This window comes from Channa argus, chromosome 6 (genome assembly GCF_033026475.1).
Source record: "Channa argus isolate prfri chromosome 6, Channa argus male v1.0, whole genome shotgun sequence".
NCBI classification, from domain to species: domain Eukaryota; kingdom Metazoa; phylum Chordata; class Actinopteri; order Anabantiformes; family Channidae; genus Channa; species Channa argus.
In genome coordinates, this window is record NC_090202.1 from 24,197,878 (window position 1) to 24,222,590 (window position 24,713).

The 24,713-nt window shown below is 39.5% G+C and overlaps 1 protein-coding gene across 13 annotated transcripts in view; it reads left to right on the forward strand.

Moving 5' to 3' along the window:
- tenm4 (teneurin transmembrane protein 4) overlaps nucleotides 1-24,713 on the forward strand; it is a 139,856-nt gene that overhangs the window by 99,234 nt on the left and 15,909 nt on the right. For 8 of the 13 annotated variants that reach the window (XM_067507781.1, XM_067507785.1, XM_067507788.1 and 5 more), the window contains 9 exons: nucleotides 3,745-4,006; nucleotides 5,321-5,588; nucleotides 5,688-5,831; nucleotides 8,363-8,612; nucleotides 9,021-9,041; nucleotides 12,028-12,260; nucleotides 13,061-13,215; nucleotides 17,468-18,345; nucleotides 22,427-22,599. In XM_067507781.1, the coding sequence (XP_067363882.1) occupies nucleotides 3,745-4,006; nucleotides 5,321-5,588; nucleotides 5,688-5,831; nucleotides 8,363-8,612; nucleotides 9,021-9,041; nucleotides 12,028-12,260; nucleotides 13,061-13,215; nucleotides 17,468-18,345; nucleotides 22,427-22,599 (2,384 nt within the window). The remainder of the gene's footprint in view (nucleotides 1-3,744; nucleotides 4,007-5,320; nucleotides 5,589-5,687; nucleotides 5,832-8,362; nucleotides 8,613-9,020; nucleotides 9,042-12,027; nucleotides 12,261-13,060; nucleotides 13,216-17,467; nucleotides 18,346-22,426; nucleotides 22,600-24,713) is intronic. The other 5 variants (XM_067507784.1, XM_067507786.1, XM_067507789.1 and 2 more) reach the window with 1 other exon arrangement.

Here is a 24,713-nt window from a genome sequence, read left to right on the forward strand (position 1 = left end):
AAGTTATGCTTCAGTAGCAGCAGGGAGGGGAAAGAATAAAATATGCCAATTCAAAGCAGCTCACTGGGGCTATGAAAAATGGTACAGATGGACACTATTTATTTGACAATGGAAGATTTGGAAAATTAAATGAGACATTTACGTTTAGATGATGGACCTGCATTTCATTTGATTTGCATCTTTTCCTCTCTTATTCCAGCTTAATTAAATCTAACTTAACAAAATCTTATTTGTCATGAGTGAAAAAGTAATCTTGACCGTAACTAATTAGTTATGTGGTTGTTTTAAAACTACATCTATAAACTAATAAATGCATTGATGAACATAGACGTTTCATGTATTTTCTGCCTCTTCAAGATTGAAGAAACCTTGTCAATAGACTCGCCATGTAGCATCTTGTTCTCTTATTACAGCACCACTAGAAGCCCTTTGGAGAGGGATAAATTGTTGTAGTGAGAACAAGATCTCTGTGTAGCTTTCTTTGAGCGACTCTTTGCTAGCTGGTTTGGCAGCAGGAGAGTATCACTGAGAATCCAGACAAAAACCTCAGACTGGTTTCAGAGTGTTTCTCGACAGAAAGAAACTTTCTCTAAGATCTAGTTTTTTGTTTTTTGTTTTTTCTGAATATGGTCTTTGGTTCAGATTGCATACACACACAGTGTGTAGCACACACTCTCAACCTCTAATCCCCAGTATCTCTCACAGTAGTCAGTGTTAGTAAGGCCTTGTGGCAAACCAAGCCGTTCTATCACAGCACAGCATGAATTGGTGTTTGCTCGCCAAGCCACACTTCCTCCTGACTTTTTTATCAGGCACGGACTCTAAAGACCCACACATTTGCCACCGGTTGATCGTTCTTGCCTTTGCTTATTCCTTTAGTTAGTCTCGTCTCTCATCTCCACCTCATCATCTTCAGCTTCCTCACTTATTTCATTTGCTCTCCATTACTTCGTGCTCTTCCTCCATAATCTCCTGCCTTAAGCCTTTCTTTACTGGGTACTGCTCTTTTACTTATTTCCTGTGCTTTCCTTCAGCCTAGGTCTCATGTCCTTTCCACGGCACTGGCTTCCCTCTTCTTTACACTTTTGCCATTTATGTGTTCCCCATTTTTCTTAGGCATCACTCAGTTTTTCCTTTGCAAAGCTCTATACTCTTTTCTCCCTTCCAGCATATGTGTAAACACTACTCCATCTCCCAGGTTCCCCTGTAAACATGCCCAGTCGTCTGCAACTCCCCTGCAATCACTGTAAACAGGCTCAGTGCAGCGTGAAATCAGAAATGCACCTGTTCAGCCACTTAGAAATGGGAAAGCTGTCTCAACTCATTTTTATGATGTGTTCTTTATTGTCCAAGGGCTTAGTTTTTTAAATTACCTTTTCCACTATCTTGAAAAGTTTTCTGGCCTAAACAAAAGAGGTTAGTTTAGTTTCTTTACAACCGCCTGGCCATTTTCTGACTGGCTGAGCATTGAAACGGACCTGTTCCCTTTTATGCTTTACTCAGTAATGAGTAAATGCTGACTTGGATTCCAGCTTATTACATTATTAGATTCTTGCAAGAACTGCTATATGAGCCACGAGATATAGGGAAACTAGTGTAAACTTGATAAGGACTGAAACATCTACGGTGTTAAACCAAGATGAAACGGTATAATGGCTACATTTCGAATGCACTTTAAAAAAAAGATTATTGTTGTTGTTGTTAATAACTTGTCAAAGATGCTTAGTTTAAATAAAGTTTGAATGCAACATACCATATTTGACATGCGATACTACGAGGACTAGCGTCATAGTTTGTGAGAAAATAATACTAGTGTAATTTTCCCCATTTGATTATATGCAATATTGGGAAAGAAATATTCATACAATATATGTTTTGATATGGAAATAAATTAAATCACGATCCGTCGATATATAGAAACATCAGGATGAAGTCATTGGTCTTTACTTAAAGATGCTGACAGACTATTCTGAACTAAAGGACTGTTACTCTTGCTGATTTTAAATATCAGGTAGTGCAACGTTGATGTGTTCCCACCCTTTGCTGGTTCGGGTTTCTGACGAATCATGGATTTTTGAATAACGTCATTACTTACAGAACAATTCGCAAATGACAGAAGACACTTTTTTTTCTGATTAAATATCACATATTCAACTGTGTGTTCATGCAAGTGTATAGTCAGTATCATGATATGACAATTTACTGGTTTTATTTCAAATATATGATTTGATGATTCAATATGGCAACAGCCCTACGTAAAATGCCCACTGTACACCTATTACCAGAGTAACAGGTACGCAGTACAGCATACAACCCTTACACTGCTTTGTGTCCATAATTCACTTTAACATCCTTAAATACCATCCACTTCATTATAAACATACTTCGGCTCAGAAATTACTGCATAAAATTTGTATGAAACACACCAACTTTATTGGCAAGGGTAACTCTTTGAGCCTAACACATTCCCTGAGGGCACAAGCAAGCAAAGCTTTTGTAGGTAGCTTAATAAGTTTTGTCACATGGCTTAAAGCTGTTGTCATGATTGATAACAGCTAGTGAATCCCTTCATCGATTGGCCGTGCTGCCCATGGGTATCTGTCCTGAAGTGTTTTGAGTGTGCATAGCCTCTGCCTGCCAGGTGTCATACAGACTGACCCATTCCAGCTGCATAGCTGCTGATGGATCACAACAATGAACCACTACCACTATCACAGCTCCAATCAGCTCTGCAGCCTCCCTGCTGCTGGACAACCTTAGTCTACTCACAGCCAGCCAAAGGTAAAACACCATAGGTGGATAAAACCTTTGTTTATCACTGCAGCCAATCAGATGTTTACTCACAGGGGATGTTAGACTGGACATGTTCTTTACAAATGAATTTAAACCATGAGGGAGATTACCTAATTTAGAGGCCACTATTTCGACCTGCTTCTTTACCTGTTATTTGGAAAAGATGCTTCCCGTGTGGGGCTGAGTCCTTGTCCCAGGAGCCTGTAGCTGACCAGGTGATAATTGGCTCTTAAGAGAGAACTGATAGAAACTGCAAAAGTCTGGTGCAGGTGCAGGCATGCTGTTGTCCCCATGCAGCATGCAGTTACAGATGATGAAATCGCCAGAGTGCAGCCTGTTTACTGAGATCCACTCAGGTCAGTCCAGAGGCAGAGGCCATTTAATGCAACAGTAGATGGGATTGCATTGCAGGGCTTTTAGACTGATGTTAGAGTGGACAGCTTTCGTCTAAAGGATCGATAGAGAAGTGGCGGCTGCCTCCATCCTGCAGCACAAATCTCTTTCTCTCACATATAAATGTGAGCACAGGAGCAGTGAATTACAGAAACACGGAGCTGAACTCAAAGAATGTGTCTGCTATTTTTTTATTCCTCAAGTAAAATTGACAGATTATGACTTGGGTGAAGAGGGCTTTTAACACTGATCAGTCATCCCATTGTATTTACTGCCTTATGTGCATCTTAAAAATTATGCTAAATAGGGAAACTTCATCCTTTTGTAGTGTAACATCTGTTTATTAAAAATATAAGTTATTTTTGTTCTATCAACATTTAATTAGACAATATTCATTATATTCACATTAAAGTGTGGCATGTTTTAATCCTTAATACACCATGGATTACATAAATTGCTAACACAAATTTGATATTTTATTTTAAGATATGTATTTCATTTTTACAATATGTGAATTAATATTCATCCTCTCTGACATTGTGCATGTGTGTGTTCTAGTTTTGACTTGGTGACCAATGGGGGCATAGCCATAGCCCTGCACTTTGAGCGCGCTCCATTCATCACCCAGGAGCATACTCTCTGGTTGCCATGGGGACGCTTCTTTGTCATGGATACCATCGTCATGCGACACGAGGAAAATGACATCCCTAGCTGTGACCTCAGCAGCTTTACCAGGCCTAGTCCCGTCGTGTCCCCAGCCCCACTAACTGCATTCGCTGGTTCCTGCTCTGAAAGGGGGACCATCGTACCTGAAATTCAGGTGATACTCCGCCGCTCACACTCTTTACTGCCCTGCAGATTTTGATCCACGTGGGTCTTTCCTCCAAACAATTCATGTCAGACATCTGGAAGAGACACTGAAGACTGTTCATTAAATGTAAAATTAACTCTGACTCAAGCTGGTATTGCTGTGATTTTATTTTTCCAGTGCAAGTGATCTGCAGAACCTAGGCAATTTACAATGTGCATTCTACGTTCTCGCAAAAAAATAAATAAAAGATGATTACTTTGCACACAATAAAACAAACTGGACATTTTTAATTTCTCCTGGGTTGTAGTTTCCCAGTTTAGGTATAAAAATTTTGCAATAAAGGATACAATTTTTCGTTGAATGACTTCATATATTTTCATATGTGACTACATATTAATACTTTTTTTTTTTTTTTTTTTGGGCCAGCACTTACATAGGCTTGGTTGTACAGTTAAATGTCTGGCTGCTGTATGTCTAGCAGGCATCTCTGTGCCCTTCTCTAATTAGTTTGTCTCCCATATTACTTCATATGATTTATGGCATATCAGTGACTTTAGTATGCCATCGAGTCTATTTATAGCAGCCTTGTCTTTGCCGTTTCTTGAGCTGTAAACACACTGTACTGAGGCATCATCCAATTTTCATTTGTCCCTCTAAAAGGGAATTCAGATCATATGATAGGCATATGTATAAACACTGACCATTAAAGATAATGACACATATTCAAACCAATGTAGCTTTGGGTAGCTGTTTTTCAATTGTTACTCTGTCTTTCTGTGTTCTGTGGAGACATGTGACTAGAGGCAACTTAATAGAGAAGTTGGTCGAGCAAACTAGGGTTGTTGAACCTTGATCTCAAATACAAGCACTGCACAATGTCTAAGTGCTTACCAACTATATTGTATTATCAAGAGGTTAAGGATATTACCTCAGTGGAAATTTCCCAAGGCTATGATGTTGTCTCCTACTAAACTAAGTTTTATTACTCTATATATTACCAGATTGTGCAAGCTCTGAGCTCAAGGGCATTCTTATAATGCCATTGTCATATGGATTGCAGTCCTAACGAAGGACCTGCTATTATTAAATTAATTATGAAAAATATTCACTGGAGTACATAATGAAAAAATCCTTCATCGGATTACGGGATTCCGGTAATGTCTAACTGTAATTGTGCTACAGTGGATGTTTGTGATCATTCCTTGGGTCTGTAAGGTTGAAGTGGCCACTGAGCAAATGACCAAAGGAATAATCTCTTTTAAGAAATGGCAAACTATCTTAGAGATTGATGAGATTGATGTTTTCGTCCGTGTTTGTTCATAGTCTTTGCAGGAGGAAGTGCCCATACCAGGGACAGATATGAAACTTGGCTATTTAAGCAGCAGGACCCCAGGTTACAAGTCAATTATGACGGTGATCCTCACCCACTCAACTATCCCTTTCAACTTAATGAAAGTTCATCTCATGGTGGCTGTGGAAGGCAGGCTATTTAGAAAGTGGTTTCCTGCATCCCCTAACCTCTCGTATGACTTTGTGTGGGACAAAACTGACGTCTATAGCCAAAAGGTCTATGGCTTGTCTGAAGCTTTTGGTAAGTTATAAGTTATGTGTTGCATATTATGCGTACAGAATTTCCTGTATGTCCTGTAGAGCGGTTCACTCATGCTAATTCTCTCTTTCCTTTTTTTAGTATCTGTGGGTTTTGAGTATGAGTCATGTCCTGATCTGATTCTATGGGAGAAGAGGACTGCTGTTCTACAGGGCTACGAAACCACTGCCTCCAAACTGGGAGGATGGACCATAGACAAGCACCATGCTTTAAATATCCAGAGTGGTGAGTCAATTATTAATTACTTTGTGAATTCATGTTCTCAGCCTCCCACTCATTAAAACGAAAATTTTATATTGTTTCTTGATGAAATTAATAAAAAAAAAATCAAATAAAAGGTACATGTGCAAGTGCAGCTGTTCCTTTTAGGTTACTTATCCAAGGAATATTCTGAGAATTTGAAAAGAATACAGCATCATGCAGATCACAACTGTTCATTAATATCAGAAAAACTGCTAACATAAGGGCAATTATTTCAATTAATTAACACTGAAAATAAGCATCTCAATTTGCCTGGAGCTGCACATTACTTGCTTTGTGAAATGAAATCTTCTTAAAAGAACAATAATAGACTTTGTGATTTGTTAAGATGGAAACATTTTGCAGTCCAAGTCTTAAGTTTGCCTCCCTTTATCGCATTTTACACATACCATTCAGAGTGTGCCCAAGAGTGCAGATAAGTACCACCATGTCCACCCAGTGCCTTAGATGATGCTTTTAGCGTAACATTGAATTGTCCTCCCTGCCTGTGGCATTTTGAGGCTTTTTCAATATAGCAGTGTAGTGTCATGTAGTCTCAGATAGATCTATTTTTTTATTACTGCTGTCCATTTGTAGGTTAGGGGGGTCAATTTTCTTATTGCCAGCAAATTACTCTTGAAAGGCAGGAAGAGGAATGAGAAGAGAAAAACTTTGGACAGCACCTGTCACTACTGTAGATAAGCTTTATAGTCTGTTTGTGTCTGAAAGGGCTCATCAGAGGAGATGAGGCATACTTGTATAAAAAGTGCTCAGGAAAATGGCACTATATAATATATGTCGCACTAAACCCGGATGCTCAGGCTGGCGTAGAGAGTGCCACTTGCACCCCCGTCACCTCCGCTGCTTGTTCCCCCACCTCATGCCTTCCTTTGGCACCTTCGTTCCTTGTTTCCTGCCCAGCATTTTTAGAATCATCCCTAATTTAATTGCTGTCAGTCTGCTACTCCCAGCAGCAGCAGTCCTAAGATTAAATCATGTCCCAGGAAGGAGATGCTTGGCTAATCTTTTCTGATAGACCAAATGTTTTGCTACTCAAAGAACTCAGGTCATCAAGCACCATCAGAACAGAAAAAATACCACAGATTTGCAGATGCAGAATTTCAAACATGATTAAATTGATAGGGCAGCAGCAGCATCTTTACATTTGCATGTTTGAATTTTTTCCAAGAGTAGACTGGCAACACTAATGGGAACATAGTGTGTGTGTGTTTGTGTGTGTGCCTGACTGCCTGCATATGAACTGTGCTCACGCTGCTTAATTTTTGTTTGCGCACAAAGCTGGTAGAGATAGAAAAGCAGGCACAATGTCTTTTTTAATTGGAGCAATTGTATTTGTGCTGTTGTGGTTATTTTCTAGCCTTAAGAGATTTAACTTGTACCAAGGGGTTTCTGGGCCCCCATTTTGGTGTGAAATTGGGCTTGTGTTTTGGCTAAGACCTCAGCTTATTGCAACCATGGGTACACAGAGCAATTTTCATAGCTCCAATTGATGGAGGTTTGTAAACACACGCACCTATTTAAAATTACATCTTGTGCGTTGACTCATTTTTAACTAATATACAATTTAAATTACATTATGGCTTCAGTTTAATAAAGACTCACAACTCAGTAGGCTGCACCCATTTATTGAATTTCAATAGAGCATAGCATTGGTTCGTCATCAGGCACAAATGGCATCAAATTTACACAGGTGTATGCAATTAAATACTAAGATCTCTGGTGTGGGTGTGGGCTTTCAGCACAGGAACAGAAACCAGAGGCCATATCCCATTTTCAGAATAGTACACACATTTTTGTACAATAATTTGTTACAAAGACAGTAACGAGAAAACATCATCAAAAATAAACAGATTAAATTGCATAAAACTTTAAAACACTATGAGTTAGGGACCTGCAGCACAGTCATGGAATACTTTCTGCCTTAATGTTGGCAAATTGTTGCCAACTCACTGATCCATTAGAAACAGGGCAGATCTCTGTGCATCTCTATGCACTGGAAATCTTTTCTCTACAGAAGTTAATTTGCAAATGACTGAAAGTGTAAATATTTTAGAAATGTAGCTACATTTTTTTATTCAAGTAAAAGTAAGAGTATTTTCTATTTATAATCAAAAAAGCATTTCTGCTGTTTCAACACAATACATTGGGAGTTACTACACCTTCCATATGAATGTCAAAGTAATTCATTTTCTTCTAAAACAATATCCTCGTCATTTAATATGACAGAATTGTAGTGGCTTCTAAGATTTAAGTGAAAATTTAAATAAGACATTGTGAGCCATTTGTAACATATTTAGGATTCTTTCATTCCTTTTGCAGACTGCTAAATAATGACACCACTAAAGGATTGTTTCCACGGGAGAAAGTGTCCTGGGTGAACTTTGCAGATTATTAATAGATGGTCTACTGCTTTTATTGAAGATTTTAAAAGCTATTTCATACTTTTAAACCAGAAGCAGCATGCATTACATGTTTCTTTGCTGTGCCTTTATCAGGTATTCTTCATATGGGAAATGGGGAGAACGTCTTCATTTCTCAGCAGCCTCCTGTAATCGGCAGTGTGATGGGGAACGGACGCAGACGCAGCATCTCCTGCCCCAGCTGTAATGGCCTTGCCGACGGAAACAAGCTGCTTGCCCCAGTGGCTCTGGCTTGTGGCTCAGATGGAAGTCTGTACGTGGGAGACTTCAACTATGTGAGGAGGATTTTCACCACGGGGAATGTCACCAGTGTCCTGGAGCTCAGGTAACATAGTGGTAGCACACTACCATTCACTCAGGACCATGAGCTCAGATGGGCTTGCACACAGGTCATAAACCATTGAGCTCAATTGAGATAGACAGAAAAGCCCTAAAGGCCCAGGATTGATGGGCCTGCCTCTCTCATCCACCTGTATCAGCTGGAGCTTGGCCCTGATACCAGCTGAAGAGGATGTAGAGGGGTATTAATGGAAGCCGTCTCTGGAAAAGATTAATTGCTTGTTAATGTCAGCAAAGACGGTTTTGAAGAGATAAGAAATCTAATTGTCATGGTTCCTTTTTAATTAATTCTGCACACTAACAGCTGTTTTCTTTAATTCCATCCAGTAACAACTAACATTTCCTCTCGTTTCTCCTCCTCTCTAATTTTTTGCTTCTTCTGGCAAACTGACAGAAATAAAGACTTCAGGCATAGGTAAGTTGTGCAGTATTTGCCCAAATTAATACAGGAAAAGCTACGGTCCATAGACTTGATGCCAAAGTGACCTTTTGAGCCTATTTGAGATGTGTACTTGTGAGGAGCTAGAAGATCATATCTTAGAATACTGACAGGATAATTTTCATCTTCATAAAGTTGTAGATTTAGTGCTTTATTAACTCGTGTCTCCTGTGCTTAGTTAATCTCCGGATTCCTTGTTCACTAAAGTGGGTTTGCATCCATATGTGTGATTTTAGAGCGAGGAAGCCGTTAGCTGCTGGTTCAGTAGAGGCTGCACTTAGATTCAGGGAAAATGTAAAGTATTGCCCCAAAGTATTGAGAACATGTACAATTTTAAGACTTGTATCATTTGATGATTAAAATGAGCAGTTTATGGTCAGTTTATTAAGTACACCTGGCTACATCTAAGAAAAGCAGTGTTTGTTGACAGTGCGAGTCTGAAATCAGGGCACTAGTAGTAAAACTACTAGGGTAGTTTTTAGGGGGGTGGAGTTTATAATGTTTGTTAGTGTAATATTTTCCCAAGTTAATTCAAGGCTTTTCTGAAAGTGTGAATAGAGACTCTGAACATGACACATTTCATTTGTTTCAAATAGTTTTTTATGTATATACCTTTGGGAGCCTTCTAAAATGGCTAATCAGTATAGATTTTATCAGGGGCCTTCTGTACAGAGAACTCATTCTCCTTGGCAGGAAGCAGTGAGGAAATAGGAACTATCTCTCTAGCATGTGTCAGACTGGCACCATGTCTCAGGAAAAGACCCATGGATTGATTATTTTGTCAGATGGATCATGATTTCAGCAGGGCAACATGTAATCAAACTAAGGATGAAAAACTTAGTCATGCTGGTCACTGGCCTCTGCTTTTTCATGAATGACCACATTAACAAACCATTCAGAAGCTTTCTGTGGGTTTTATTTTATTTTTATTTGTTTTACTATATTTTCCCCAGTCTTCATAGCTCAGATGTCTTTGTGCAGAACAAGAACATTACGCTTACAGACACTGACTTACAGTATAAATCCCACACACTCATGCTCTGATTGGTTGCGCAAAAGGAAAGAAACGTCAAAGCTCTGTCCCCTTGGTCTCAGTACAACAAACCCATTTGTCTTTTAAAAAGGAGATTTATCCAGCAAAACACAGCATGTGTCTGCATAAAGTGTCTAGCTCCCTGCCTGCCATGTGTGAATTAGTAATAGAAGTGTGTGACAGGTGATCTTACTGCCGTGTTCATTGACCCCCTACTAAGACTGTCCCCATCCTCTTCAACCATGCTCCTTTAGTTGCCGTGCCAGCATGCAGCAAAATCCAATTATCTTCCTACAAACTAGATGTTGTCAGTGAATATAGATGGAGAACATGACCATAGCTCAAGGTCAGAGAATAACGCCTCATACTTTCAAACACAATGTGGGACCAAGGCTGTTCTACATGCAGCTAGGAGCTGATGAGGTTGTTTTCCTAGACAGCTACTTGTACCTGGAATACACTGTGGACCAACATATCAATCAACATGGTCGGTAGCTCGATGTTCACTGCAGTGTCCTGTCATCGCTAATTCATTGAAGGTCAATCGTCATTTCGAAACGTGTACAGGATCTGACAATTCCACAGCCCCCCTGGTTTTTCTTCTCACTGTATTCGAAAAATTTAACCTTTGGCACTGTAATGCTAACAATAAGTCCAACAAAAATACCCTCAAGGTTATAACTGAATGTCCATCCTAATCCACTTTGAATGATACCCTGCTGACAGGTGTCTCCTCAGTGCTTATCGGGTCTGGCAGATGTGTGCTGCCCTGTTAACTCTGGTCATCTTTCATTTTTCTGTTAACTACTTGATTACAAAACAGGTTACTTGTCTGACCAAAACCAACAATGTCACATTTACAATGGTCCACTTCACGACAAAAGCAGCATTTAGTGACAGAACCAGAAAATACTGCACATTTTAGTTTGAAAGGGTTACCTGATTTACAAAACTGTGAAATCAGTCATATCTGGAATTGTTAAAGTAGGATCAGTGATGCCTGGAATCTCTAGCATCTGGTTACAGAGCCATAGGGCTCAGGTGTTTTTATTTCAGATTTGTCATGCATTAATTTTTCAGCAGAAGCTAATAGGGGATTTTTTATTAAAAAAAATATATTAAAAAAATATAGCCTTTGCTGTCACTTTGTGTGTATGTCAACAGTTACTTTTGTTTCCTTTGTTTTCTGACACCTTGACTGGGGTATGCCAATGCTACTGCTTTGGCCTTCTGTCTTATCAGGTTCGGCATCCTCCTGCAGATGTGAAGGATTACTTTGTTGCCCTGGTTGGGATATTAATTGGAAATTTTCTTTGCTGGGATGTCTGCCTGATGGATGCATAATGCATTTAGATAGCTGCTTCAGCTGTATATTTGTGTTTCTCTAAAAAGTCTCAAGGGAGATTAAAACATACTTCGTCTAGCAGTAACCAGGCTACTGTTACTGTATAGACACTGAGGCCTTATATTGTTATTCTCAGGCAATATCACAGATTTGTGGTGTCAGAGCTGGGATAGTAATTAGAATCTCTTTCAAAGGATTCCATTGCACCTCAATAACTCCCACCTTACTGCATTTTTCATCTGTGTAAATATGAAGTATTTTCATAGATAGATAAATGGACATACACATACACACTACTGTTCAGACAGTAGTGGCGTTTTAAGTCTCTTTTGACAACAGGGACTTCTAACCAGCTGATATGAGTACTACACTCCACCATTATGTCATGTTTAATCTCATTCTATTTTGCCATGTTTAATCTCATTCTATTTTTCTTTTTCCATGTCCTTGGTTTAAACTGTAATCGTGCCCAATTGACTCTCTAAATGGCTTTTGAATCCATTTTAATTGTATTACACAATGTTTCTTATTGAAAGCACTGTAGCCCTTCCAGCTTTATTGACCCGTCTTTTCCTTTTTCTCAGCAACAGCCCGGCTCATAAGTACTACCTGGCCACCAGTCCAGTGAACGGTGCTGTGTACCTTTCTGACACCAGCAGCAGGAAGGTTTTCAAGGTGAAATCCCTAAATATTGTCAAAGATGTCGCCAAGAATCTGGAGCTGGTGGCAGGCACTGGTGACCAGTGTCTTCCATACGATGACACTCGCTGTGGGGATGGAGGAAAGGCTGTTGAGGCCACTCTCACTAACCCCAGAGGTAATTAATGGATGTTATTATTGTAATCAATGTAGCGTGTAGTGTTTCAAGTTAATGATCTTTTTTGTCTTTCTTTTTAGTCCCCGATGTTATATCAATTTACTGTTCAGCTTTAATACAGTCTCTTCTCTTACCTCCATCCCTAACTGTGCACGTGTAGCTATTTTTTTTTGTTCTGTTTTTTGGCCATGTTGTTTCTTTTTTGTTGCTTCCATATTTGAATGATGCATTAGTCATTAGATCACGTTTATTTTGGTCTTCTGCTGGGATGACATTGTGATTCATATGTACTAAAATAAGCCCCAAGTTCCTGTGAAATGTGCTACATGTAGAGTCCAGGTTTGTGTTGAAAACAGAACATTTTGTTCTAACTACTGAATATCAGATGTTCACAGATGCTTAACTCTGTTATTATTGTGAATATTATAAGAGACCCTACAGTATTGGAAAAATACAGCGATGTGCAGAGCTAAGATTTTCTCAGCTCCATTGTTGTCTAAGGCTGATAGCAAGAGAGAAAGACGCTGCAATGATGAAATTTTACTTGTAATTGAATCAATACCTTCAGTACTATTCATCTGTTCTGATGTTTCTGTTGTTCTCCATTATTGATTGAAAAAATCAATCCTAGCATTAGTTTTCATTGCCATGATTAGACTTACATTTTTATTATTATTGAATGGTCCTTAATTGTCATTTATTGGTGCTCTGTCCTCACATTAAGTCACAGATAAACAAAATAACTGATGGATATATTCTTCTTCTGTCCATTTGGTTCATGGGTGACTTTTTATCTGCAGGCATTACGGTGGATAAGTACGGTGTAATCTTCTTTGTGGATGGAACCATGATTCGCAGGATTGATCAGAATGGTATCATCTCTACTCTTCTGGGCTTCAATGACCTGACCTCCGCCCGACCTCTCAGCTGCGATGCTGTGATGGACATCTCTCAGGTACAAGCTCTGTGACCTTTTCACCCAGCAGGTGCTTTTCTGTTTCTCAACCTACAGAACGCAACTCTCCTTGACTGACCCTGGTCTCCAGGAGGCCGACAACCCCGTGTGAGCTTAAGTTCTGTAGCTGGAAGCTGGTGTCCTTTAATTTAGTTATGATCCGTTTCTTCGTTTTTGTTTCACAGCAGTAGCAGATCATACTAAATTAGAGTTAGACTGTCAAATTTTACAGTCATTTAGCGCTGTGTTGTGATTCTGTTGCTGGGTTTCAGACTGAATACTATTTTCCTGTCTTTACTGAAGCCCGTGTCTTAAAGGTGCCTCGGATTTGTTACAAAGATAAAGGATAATGACTAAAATAGTTATGGTCCGAGCTTTACTTATCCAACAAAAGAACATGCAGCAAGGTAGCAAAAGCATAAGAACATAGAGTGCTTTAAAAGCTAAAAAAAAAAACCCATAAAATAAAACAGTCAGTGTAACTGTGTCCAGTTTGAAAATGCTTATTTATTAAAACAAGGATGGTCTGGATTCTATGAGATGAATTTCATTACTCCACAAGATTACGATTGCAGGAAAGCAAATCCGAACACGGCCGTGCCATTACAAAGTTTAAGTCATCATATGTTTAACACACAAATATGAGTAAAAAATGAAAATGAGCAGTTAGCTGGTCTTAATCCAGGTTTGGTGGAACCCACAGAAATGATAGTAAACATAGCATTATAGTCCTGGTAGCTTCCACGTCTGTGTCAAGTGGCAACACATTCCCAAATGCACAGGGCCGTTGACCTATAGCTTTAGGGAATAACAATGATGACCCCTAACCTCTCTGGCTTTCATTTTACAGAGAGATGCTCTCTGATGCACGCAAACATGTGCCGTCCCCACACACACACACACACACACACACATATGCTCACATATGTACCAGACAGAACACAACCCTCAGGCAAGGACAAAGCACTGAGGTCACATCACACTCTCGCTCAGTGACTTCCCTTTGGAGGTGATGAGACAGTCTTTTTGCATACTCTAGCAGCCTTGGCTGTTTTTTTCTCGCATTATAATTTTCATCCCACGTATTTAGGGGTTGTTTTGCCGTATTCGCTGTAGGAGTAATTCCTAGTTATGATACTGCTGTTATGTATAGTGTATGTGTTGACTATAGAATCTATAAGTCCCACGAAAAAAAAATCTCTGCTTTATTGATAAGACTTGATTGATGGACTTCCCTTTCCATGTGCATGCACTAGTTTGGTTCTCGTTCTATCATGTATGTTATCAAGTACGACTAGCAAATATCCTGAGGCCGCTAAGATGCCAGTGGAGAAAAGTGATGTATTCAGTGCAGAGAGCAAAGCCTCCAGCTGCGTATTTCCAGCCCCCGGGGGAACTCCATCCCCTTCATGACCTCCGCTTCATGTCCTCCCCCCGCCCACACACTTTACAGCACCTATAGATGCCCACTATCCCAGTTCAGCGGCAGGGAGTACACAGGCAGACTGACTGTAGCTCCACAACGATGACAAATCGCACAAGCACTGCCAGAGACACTCAGACGGTAAAAAGCATCCATTAAAAATTAATCTAGTGCACATAGCTTCCTACTTCAAACACTCCCCAGCCCCTCACTTAGGACCTGAGTTTTTCTCGCTCATCACAATGGTCATTACTTTTGCTGTACCTCACCTGTTTTAGGAAATAAATTCAAATTTCACTCTCCTCTGATGAGGTCATTTTTATCTACCATGCCATCTGTGCAATGAGGGCATTGCAGCAAAATTCACCTAATGCATTGTCACCCTTTGTTCTTTTATTATCAGTCAAAAGGACAAATGTTTGACCTCATTCAACTTTTTTTTTTATTTGTTTAGAACACAGCTTTAAGTCCTTGCTGTACCAGAAATCTGTTTCATTTTGTTTTTCAAGTCTTGAAAATTGTCTCCACATCCCCTGCTCAGTCAAACTAAAATAGAGGGAAACCGTGTCTTAAAACAAGATCACTTGAACATATTTCAAGGGTGTTAGCAGCTTCAGAAACCTCTATCATGGCTCTGACTGTGACATTCAATTCAAATCTGAGAGGGACTTCAAATACTGACATATTACTCTTCTTCAGACAGGCATCATGCTGATACAAGCAAAGAGTGAAGAGATTACTAATGGAAAATGTCATTTTAGTTTTAATGCAAGTTCAAATACATTTAAAAATAGGTTTGTGTTGGTAAAAACCCATTGCTCTCTTCCCCAATTGATGACTGCATTTTATTTTTTAGGGTTTTTTTTTTTTTTTTTTTTTGCTTGTCGGCAAGCAGCTCCTGACAGCTGCCCCAATGTATAACGGGGAGGGTATGATCGGGTTACAGGATATGGGACAGCAGCTCGGGAAATATCCCCTCATCAGTCAGAGTGGCGTGAAAACCTCCTTACAGGCAGCTCCCTCGAGCCACTCCACACTGTGGCTCATGAAATATTTAACCACCAGTGTTGACAAGAAATAGGTTTTAAGAAATTGAAAGTCTCCCCTTCATTTCCCAAGGAAATGCATTTTCTACTCAGTGAAAGACGACATGTATCCACTGCCAGTCTCCTGTTTGTTCTATGTGTCCATGATATGTCCTATTATATAAACCTCCTCCGTTTTGTGGGGGATGATGGAAGGTTTATAGGATGTGAGCCGTGTATGATGCTGAAATCTGTTTTTCAGTCAAATGTGGATAAGTGGTTCGGAGTGGCAGGCATTCAAGAACATGCCAAAGGTGTAGAAACATTTAAGTAATCATCGCCATAGAATCCCCAGTCAGTTTTAGGTGAATGATAGTGTCGGTATTAACCTCTAAATTGTATGAAATATATGGGATCAGGCAAATAAAAGACATAATATTGAAGGCAGATTTTACATGAAACTTCTTTTGAGTTCTGAAATGCAGAGTAGCATGGCAAAAAAGTTCAATGTAATAAGTCAACCTTGACTTTTTTGACTTTTTCTACATTTATCAGTACAGACCATTTTGCTGGTGCATTTTTAGCCCTCGGTTTTTTTGAATTCCCAATTTAGAAACCACCATTTTTTTATTGAATAGTTTCGGTAAATTTATTGCAAAAGCACAGAGAGCACATGGATGCCCACTTCACGGCCAAATGGCATCTCTCTTGTCCACATCCTACTGTAATGCACACTCACAACATACTGCATTGTCTCTTTCTTTATTTGCTGTCTATTCACTTTGCTTACCTCATCATTAAGGAATATTATACATTTGTCAGGGTAACAAATTATTTCATGGTAAAGCACACGTGAACAAATGCATACGGGACTATTCTAGTGGTAAAGGCTTGAATTCCTGAATTTTAGGACAAATACTATTGGAATAACAGTAGTAAATTTGTAGATTCACTCACCTTTCTATATGGACGTTGTAGCCAATGACAATTGGACAATGCCAAAGCTGCTCTCATTCAATAGGTTGCCTAAAATTTGAACCGATCTTTGTCCTGTTTTTAATGATTCTCCTGTTTTGGTCCTCTAAGGGCTCCATTGAAATATGGCACATATTATGTTCCTAAGAGATCCCACTGGAATCATAAACGAGACGGAGACAGTAAATTGGATGAATCCAATCATTCCAATTTGTTAAAAGCCTGATACATTGTTAGCAGAACAATAAGTCATAATTTAGGGGACCAAAGGCAGGGTAGGTTTTCATTTGGTAAGTGTGCTCTAGTTTCCTTTCAAGGACTCATGCAATCTCTTGTCATTACAAAATTAATAACCCAAAGCAAGGAAAACTCGGTAGAGGCGAAGGATGCAGAAGCCCAGTCCTTAGGTGTCCAGAATTCCTATGATAAATAGTGGTGTGCTTTTTTTCACTTAATCTGATCAGTGGAACACTCTCCTCTCATTCTGCACTTCTCCAAAAGCACTGTTATCCTCTTTGATATTAAAAAGCATGTGTCTGTGTTTCCCATTTTAACAGTACACCAGGTGTTATCTTCCCCCTTATCAGATAATACATTGTTCCAATTTTAGTTTTTTAGTTTTTTTATTTTCTTGCTTACAGAATAGGCTATGAGATAGCCCACCTTTTTTCAAAAAAAGCCTGTCCTTGTTGAAAGGAGTTTTCAATGGTTCTTCTCTTGAGGTTCAGTTTCCCTCTGATAAAGTGAAAATGTGTGGATCAATAAGAGCATGGTCTGTTTTTGTGACCTGAAGCTGATAGTGTGCTGTGTTTTTTTTTTTTCCTCTTAGGTGCGTCTTGAGTGGCCCACAGACCTGGCAGTGAGTCCCATGGACAATTCCCTCTATGTCCTGGACAACAACGTAGTACTTCAGATCTCAGAAAACCATCAAGTACGTATTGTAGCAGGCCGCCCAATGCACTGCCAAGTACCTGGGATTGACCATTTCCTCATGAGTAAAGTGGCCATCCATGCCACCCTGGAGTCTGCCAATGCCTTAGCTGTGTCCCACAATGGCATTTTGTACATTGCTGAGTCAGATGAAAAGAAAATAAACAGAGTACGACAGGTGTCCACCAATGGAGAGATCTCGCTGGTTGCAGGGGCACCGAGTGGTTGTGACTGCAAGAATGATGCCAACTGTGATTGTTACTCTGGAGATGAAGGCTATGCCAAGGATGCTAAGCTGAATGCACCCTCTTCCCTGGCAGTGTGTCCAGATGGAGAGCTTTACATTGCAGATCTGGCCAACATTCGTATCCGCTATGTGCGTAAAAACAAGCCCTACCTGAATCCCTTAAGCATGTATGAGGTGTCCTCTCCTATTAATGACGAACTCTATCTGTTTGACTCCAACGGAAGCCACATTTTCACACAAAGTCTAACTACAGGTGACTACCTCTACAATCTGACCTACACAGGAGCAGGTGATGTGAGCAGCATCACTGATAAAAACAAAAACACAGTGATCCTCCGACGAGACACGACAGGAATGCCCCTGTGGCTGATGGTCCCCGATGGACAGACCTTTTGGTTCACTATTGGCACCAACAGTGCCCTTAAAACTGTTGCTGCCCAGGGTCAAGAACTAGCTTTAATGACCTACCATGGAAGCTCAGGACTTCTAGCAACCAAGACAGATGAAAATGGATGGACAACTTTCTTTGAGTAAGTAATGTCAAGAAACATTTAGAAACACTTTTATAATCCTTATACCCAGAGTCTGTATCCTTGTTGAGCTGATTAGATTACCGCTTCACCTCAGAGAGCAACTAAAAAGATCTGGTAAATCTCTTAAATCCAATATTTGTACAGTCACTTCTGGAATATATGAAGTGAAAGCTCTGTATTTATGGTAGATCTAAATGCTAAGGTGCTTTAGTGACTATATGTTTAGCGCTGTAGAGATCTTGACATCAAGGTTTAGTATTTTGGCATATGAGGTACCTTCTCATGCCTGGATGTACTGTGGATGTCACTCAGAATACAAAACCTGTGGGAGTTTGTGTGTAATCCTGTTTGCTGTTATCAGACAATATAGGATTACTGGGTGATATGTTACTCATCTGCACCCTTGCTTGTAGTGACAGATACAGACCATTGCTTGCTTAGAGTTGTTAGGTACACAAACATCATCTATCAGTTGCCATATTTTACCTGTAGGACTTCGACCTGGCATGACAATGTAAGCATAAGAGAACAGACAGCGGTAATAATGGGTTAAAGCAAACCACGCGTTATGAGGAAACAGTTGAAAACACACATTCCCTGCAGCAATGGAGCTTAAGATTTAATGTTCTTGTGACTTCCACAGTGCAATCTGTCCCTTAGCCTAATATACTGTACCAAGGGATATTGTGCTAACTGGATGTCATTCAAAAATGTGTGATTAAGCAGATTGACTGGTCAGACATCTGTTACACCTTGCTGGAAGAATATAACACTTTGACACACAATCAGACGCTCTGTTTAATCTGAGCAGACATTTATCACCTGTGTTTGATTTTGGTTGTCATCTGAGACGTACAGAAAAAAAAAACGATTCAGTGCAAATGGCACTAATGCAGCCATGCATAGGAATTTTTCAAGGTACAGTGAATTGCCTGGAGCTTTAACAAATTGTGGTTGGAATTTTAAATTGTTTATCGTTATTATCAGGTTTAAGCATACTCCTTTATATAAGGATGTGTAACATCAGTGATACAAAGGGCTTTTTAAAGAATAAAAACAATGGATCTGAAGTTCTCAAAACATTCACTTATACATAGGAAAAGAAAACAGGTGTATAGTTTTCAAATATATGTATTATTTAAAGCTGCTGTATGTAACTTTTTTTTTAATTTAGTTTATAGAAATAATGCTTATCTTAATGTGGAGGAGTGCTGTCAAAGCCTCCTGGGAAACCAATCAGGGAATTTTAATTATTTCTGCTTCATTAACAGGTTTTGGGGGACTTTCATTTAGTACAATCTCATAGACTACCTACAGGAATGTGTTAAAAAATGGTTGAGCACAGCAGAGGGTAGCAGAGCAGAGTGGATTGATTTCCTGACTCATGCTTGTGTTAGCTCGAGTTACATATTGTCGCATTAATCACAGAGTTAATCTGGAAGTAGTAGGGATACTATACATATTAGTCTAGCATTTGATCATTGTTTTGGAGCAGTCAGTGGATTGTCTGCTAATCGTGGGGTTGGTACTTAATCTCTGGTTGCCCCTGTCCACAGGTCAGTGGGCAAGACCCAGAGCCTCAAGTTGCTTCCAGTAGGCCAAGCATAGTAGCTTAAAGCCATCATGTGTGAGTGTGTCTTAATAGAAGCCAAGAGTAAAGCGCTTTGTTTAGATAATGGTTTGCAGTTTATTGCATTTACTGTGGGAAATAATGAAGATGCATTGTTATATATAAAATTAGAACAAAAAGAAATGAAAAAAAAACTAAGCTGTTAAGCCATTTTCTGTTTCCTTAATAAAACATACATGTTGTCTGGGGAACTAAAGATATCTGCACCATAATCTTACTGTTGCAACCCTTGGCAACGTCATCTACTCTGACATTTACAGCACTGTATATGCAGATGCTCTGCTGACCTCCTAATGTTTTATTTAAAAGATAAGTGCTTATGCTTACGGGGTACCATAATTCTATTAAATCGTTTGTATTCTAGAGGATGCCTAATTGTTCTCTTAGCCTCCAATTAAAGGGGCAGCAATACTTTTTTTTTTTTTTTTTGTAACTAATGTGTTTTAGCCATTGGGTTCCAGCAAGGTTCTTAAGTTGATTTAATACATCAATAATAACAGCGAAATCATGCTCAACAATTGGTAATGAAGCTGAAGCAATCAATGGCTGTTGCCTTTGTGTTATTTTCTCCACGGTCATCAGTCACGTGTTCTGAATTTCCCAGGCACCAAGATGAAGTGGACGTGGAAATATGAGAATAACTCTGCATAGAACAGAGGTTAGGGATGCTGGAAGGGATGCTGATATGAAGTGTCTTGCCTATTGTTGGGCCCCAGCATGAAAGGTCATAAAGCTAGCATGTGACACAGAGGTGATGCGATTTGAATAGACTTGGGCCATCCAGGAGGAAAGTAGTCCTTTCCTTCTTCTGAGCACCCTGCCTCTGCATGCCTCTGTTGTCCAGAGAAAGCAAGCTAATAGGCAGCTGAGTTGAGGCAGGCCAGAGCCATTAGAGCTCAGCAGTGAAGCCAGAGGAATGGCTCTAGTTCAAGGCCCTAATTGAGACAGAGACAGTTTGGGTCAGTGATCAAGCTGGGTCACACAGCGTCGCTCTAGAATGAAATTCCTGTCTCGTGGACAAGAACAGGAGCACTCTTTCTTTCAAATGAATTGAACAGTTAAAAGTGGTACAGTGCAGATAAAGTCGAGCTAGTGCTTTCTCTGCAAAACCTTTGATTGTACGATGAACACAGAAAGAATATCTTGCTGATAAAATATGAGCAGCATAAAAAGGAATCAAATGTTTTAGATATAAATTACTCTCTTATTTAGTATTTCCTAAAGTGGAACTCTTTGGTTGAAATGCATCTAAGAACCCCAGCCCCTAGTACAATTGAGCTCAGATAACATTTATCTCTGGGAGATGATTCCTCTCCCACTCTTCCTTTCCGTACTTGATATTTGAGATGGCAGCGCTGAGGAAATATCCGTAAAGCAGTACCCAGCATCTCATTTATTAGAGGCTTTATTATGGCAGGCAGCAACATTGAAGAGGGCTTTCCAATCTGTATTCAGTGTGCAGATAAAAGTCTTCATGCTAAGTAATGTACCGTTCACTCACTCCCATTCTGGAACACTGGCAATCTGAAAGATTTCAAATTGTTCTATGCCGATGTGCTCTCTGAGCAAAATGAAACAATCTGGCCACTCATGTTCGTGCATGTGATGAACTGACTGATTTGTAGGCTAGGTAGATGCTGCATCTCTCCAAGGAGTCGCACCTCAGTGCTCCTATTTCATAGACTGTATAATGAGATTTTGTGATATCACTAATCTTTTAAGCTAATAAGCAGTTTTCCAAACGTGAAAAGGTGTGTGCCTCCTTGTCTTGGCTGTGACAGTTTTTCCTTGCCAATATTTTTGTTGTTGTTATGTGCTTCCGTCTTTTGAATATTATTTACAAACTTAGAAGCATTTATAATTATGTCACATTCAAAACCTATTGCAAAAGCTAGAAAAGTCCAAGCTTGGCTAAACTTGTGAGTGCCCCCATTTTCTATTCATGAACAGTGAACTGTGGCAGATATTGCACGCGCTTTATAAGTTGTTGCTGATTTTTCTTCGGTGATTAAAGATGATAGTTTTGAGTTTTATTATCTCCGGATGCCAACTTTGATGGATTCGCTGCTGTGTTTACTGCCTGTGTTGATAGAGTTTGACAATTTGTGACATCAAGAGGGAAATATTGGACTCAGAAACTCCAAGTTCCTATTTCTAATTACCACTCAAACAGTTTATCCTAGGTAGTGACTCATAATCAGAGTAAATCTGAGATGACATAGTACCTCATTAGTCACATTTATGTACATGCATGCATTTATGCATACCTGAGCTGCATCTATGATTATGATTGCTTCCTTATGACTGACAAAAATCTCAGCAAAGCTCAGTAAATTTTGCATGTCACAGCCCTGTTTGTGATTCTGCTGTAGTTTCTATGTATACACACTTTGAGATGACAAGCACCTCTTTGCCTTCCCTTACTCACATCAGTGTATTTCTTTGAAGGTATGACAGTTACGGGCGTCTGACTAACGTCACTTACCCCACGGGCCGAGTGAGCAGCTACCGTACAGACGCAGACAGCTCCGTCCGCATCCAGACAGAGGGCTCCAACAAAGAGGACATCACCGTCACCACCAACCTGTCAGCCTCTGGCACCTTCTACACTCTAATGCAGGGTGAGTGTCTTTTCCTGCAGTTCAGAAACGGAGCTGGAAATTCTATAAGGAGTTTCGTCACTGGAAATGCCAAAAGCTTGAACTTTGGTTAAACAGTAAAACCTTTTTGTTCCGGGTGTTTTTCTATAAACATTTAACCAAACGACATTGTGAACATTTTTATTTTTCTTTATTTAAATGTGCAACCTGCAAAGAGGATTCCTCTAATAGTTGGGAGACATAGACACGTCTTATGACAGGGACTCCTATTTGATAAGACTTAGTCTCAGGGATTGACTGTGTGCACAGGTTTCCTATTAGTATACATCTCAATGTGCAGTCTACATGAAGAAATTACTACTGTGTCAGATATAAAGATCAGAACCTCACGTTACACAGGTGAATGGGTTTATGTTCACTTCTGATTCTGGAAGGTGTGTTGTACGAGCCAGTAGCTCATTGTAAGACAAAAACTGATGGTTATTTTGCAGTACGTTAAGAGAAATTATGCATTTTAAGGTTCAAATGAAGCTGTAAAGATGTCTCACTACTTATCGATTAGGAAGCCCACAGGAGCATTCATTGCTCCTCTGTTTCTAAAAAATATGTAGTGCACCTCGCTTTTACCAAAATGGAAACAAATATTGATTTTCTGTCTTAAAAACAATTGATAAAACAAAATGCTGGTGGCCCATACAGGATCCTCATGGTTTGAGAAATTTTGTGAGAGAGATGAAGGCAGAGGGTGGACTGACGTTGTGGCTTAGTCCGCTTGATTTGTCTCGCACATTTAGGTGTTCTTGTAAGCTGCTATTTGCCTGACTAATTGCTTCGTTTATCACTTGTTGATAACTCTGAGCCCTCTGGACATACTCTTTGGAAAAGACTGCCCCACCCACATTCCCTGCTCTGCTAACATTTAAATTAGATTTAAATGTGTCTTCCCGACTGACACTACAAAACTGAAACAGACGATGACAATCTCTGGTTTCTCACTATCGCTCGGTCTGTTGGTCACCTTCATGTTTTGACCTTGTCCTAGACATCTGCTGATGGGAAGGGTGGCGCCAGGAACTCTGCTGTTAATTAATTCACTATTGTCTACTTTGTAAGCTTGCAACCAGGTGATCACATAACACACAAACACACAGTCTTTAAGATTCCTTTCTGGTCATCGGGTTGTGTTTCTCCTGCCTTTCACAATATCTAACACGCCCAAAGGTTGTTAATCCTGTTCTTACTGTATTATTGGAAGCCGAGAACTTAAATATGCAAAATATTGCAGCGATTCGTGGAACTTTTATTGCATTACCCAGCTAAATTTTCTATCTGGTTTAGCATCATCAAGAGATAATTAAATACATTAAACACAAAAGTACTAAATATACACTACACAAATTGAAATATACTTTATAAAGTAGTGAGTACAAAAGAAAGTAAAGTAGTTATGAACTTGTGAAATAATGTACATAATCTTTTTGTACATACTATTACCCACGATTTTTTCTTTTGACTCCGTAAAGCAGGAAATTATAAGTAAATTATATATTTATCAGTAACAACTACCTAGGCCCATTGTATTTTTATAAAACAAACCATCCTTATGTATGATTAATAACTGAAGTTGTTGAGTCCTAACACGATGAGGTGGTCAGGACCCCTGTTGCAGTGTTTGTTTTCTTTTGGGCAGCAGCCCTCTTAAATGTCAACGGATGTTTTCCCCTCGTGAACTGTATGCATGCATTAGCATGAAGCCCCCAATTCAGCAGTATTTCTTGCTTCATCTGGTCTTTAAGGCCTCCTTCTGGTAAGGAATGCCCCAGAGTATTAGATGGAGAGGAGAGGGTCAATGCAAGGTCAGCCTAACCTCCTCTGCCCACTTCTCTCATCGTAATGGTCCAACACATCCATGGTGCTTTGAGCAAAAAACCAAGATCCAAAACTTAATTTTCTAATGTGTTGTGCAAAATTAAAAATCATCACAGCCAATTAATCTGACATGTAAACATGATGATATTACAGTGTATGTTTGGACTTTTTTTTATTTTAAATTAAGTGAACTAATTAATTTAGTGTTTGACAAGTCATTAATTTTCAATTGTTCTTAATGAGAATAATATTCATCCAGGTCCTTG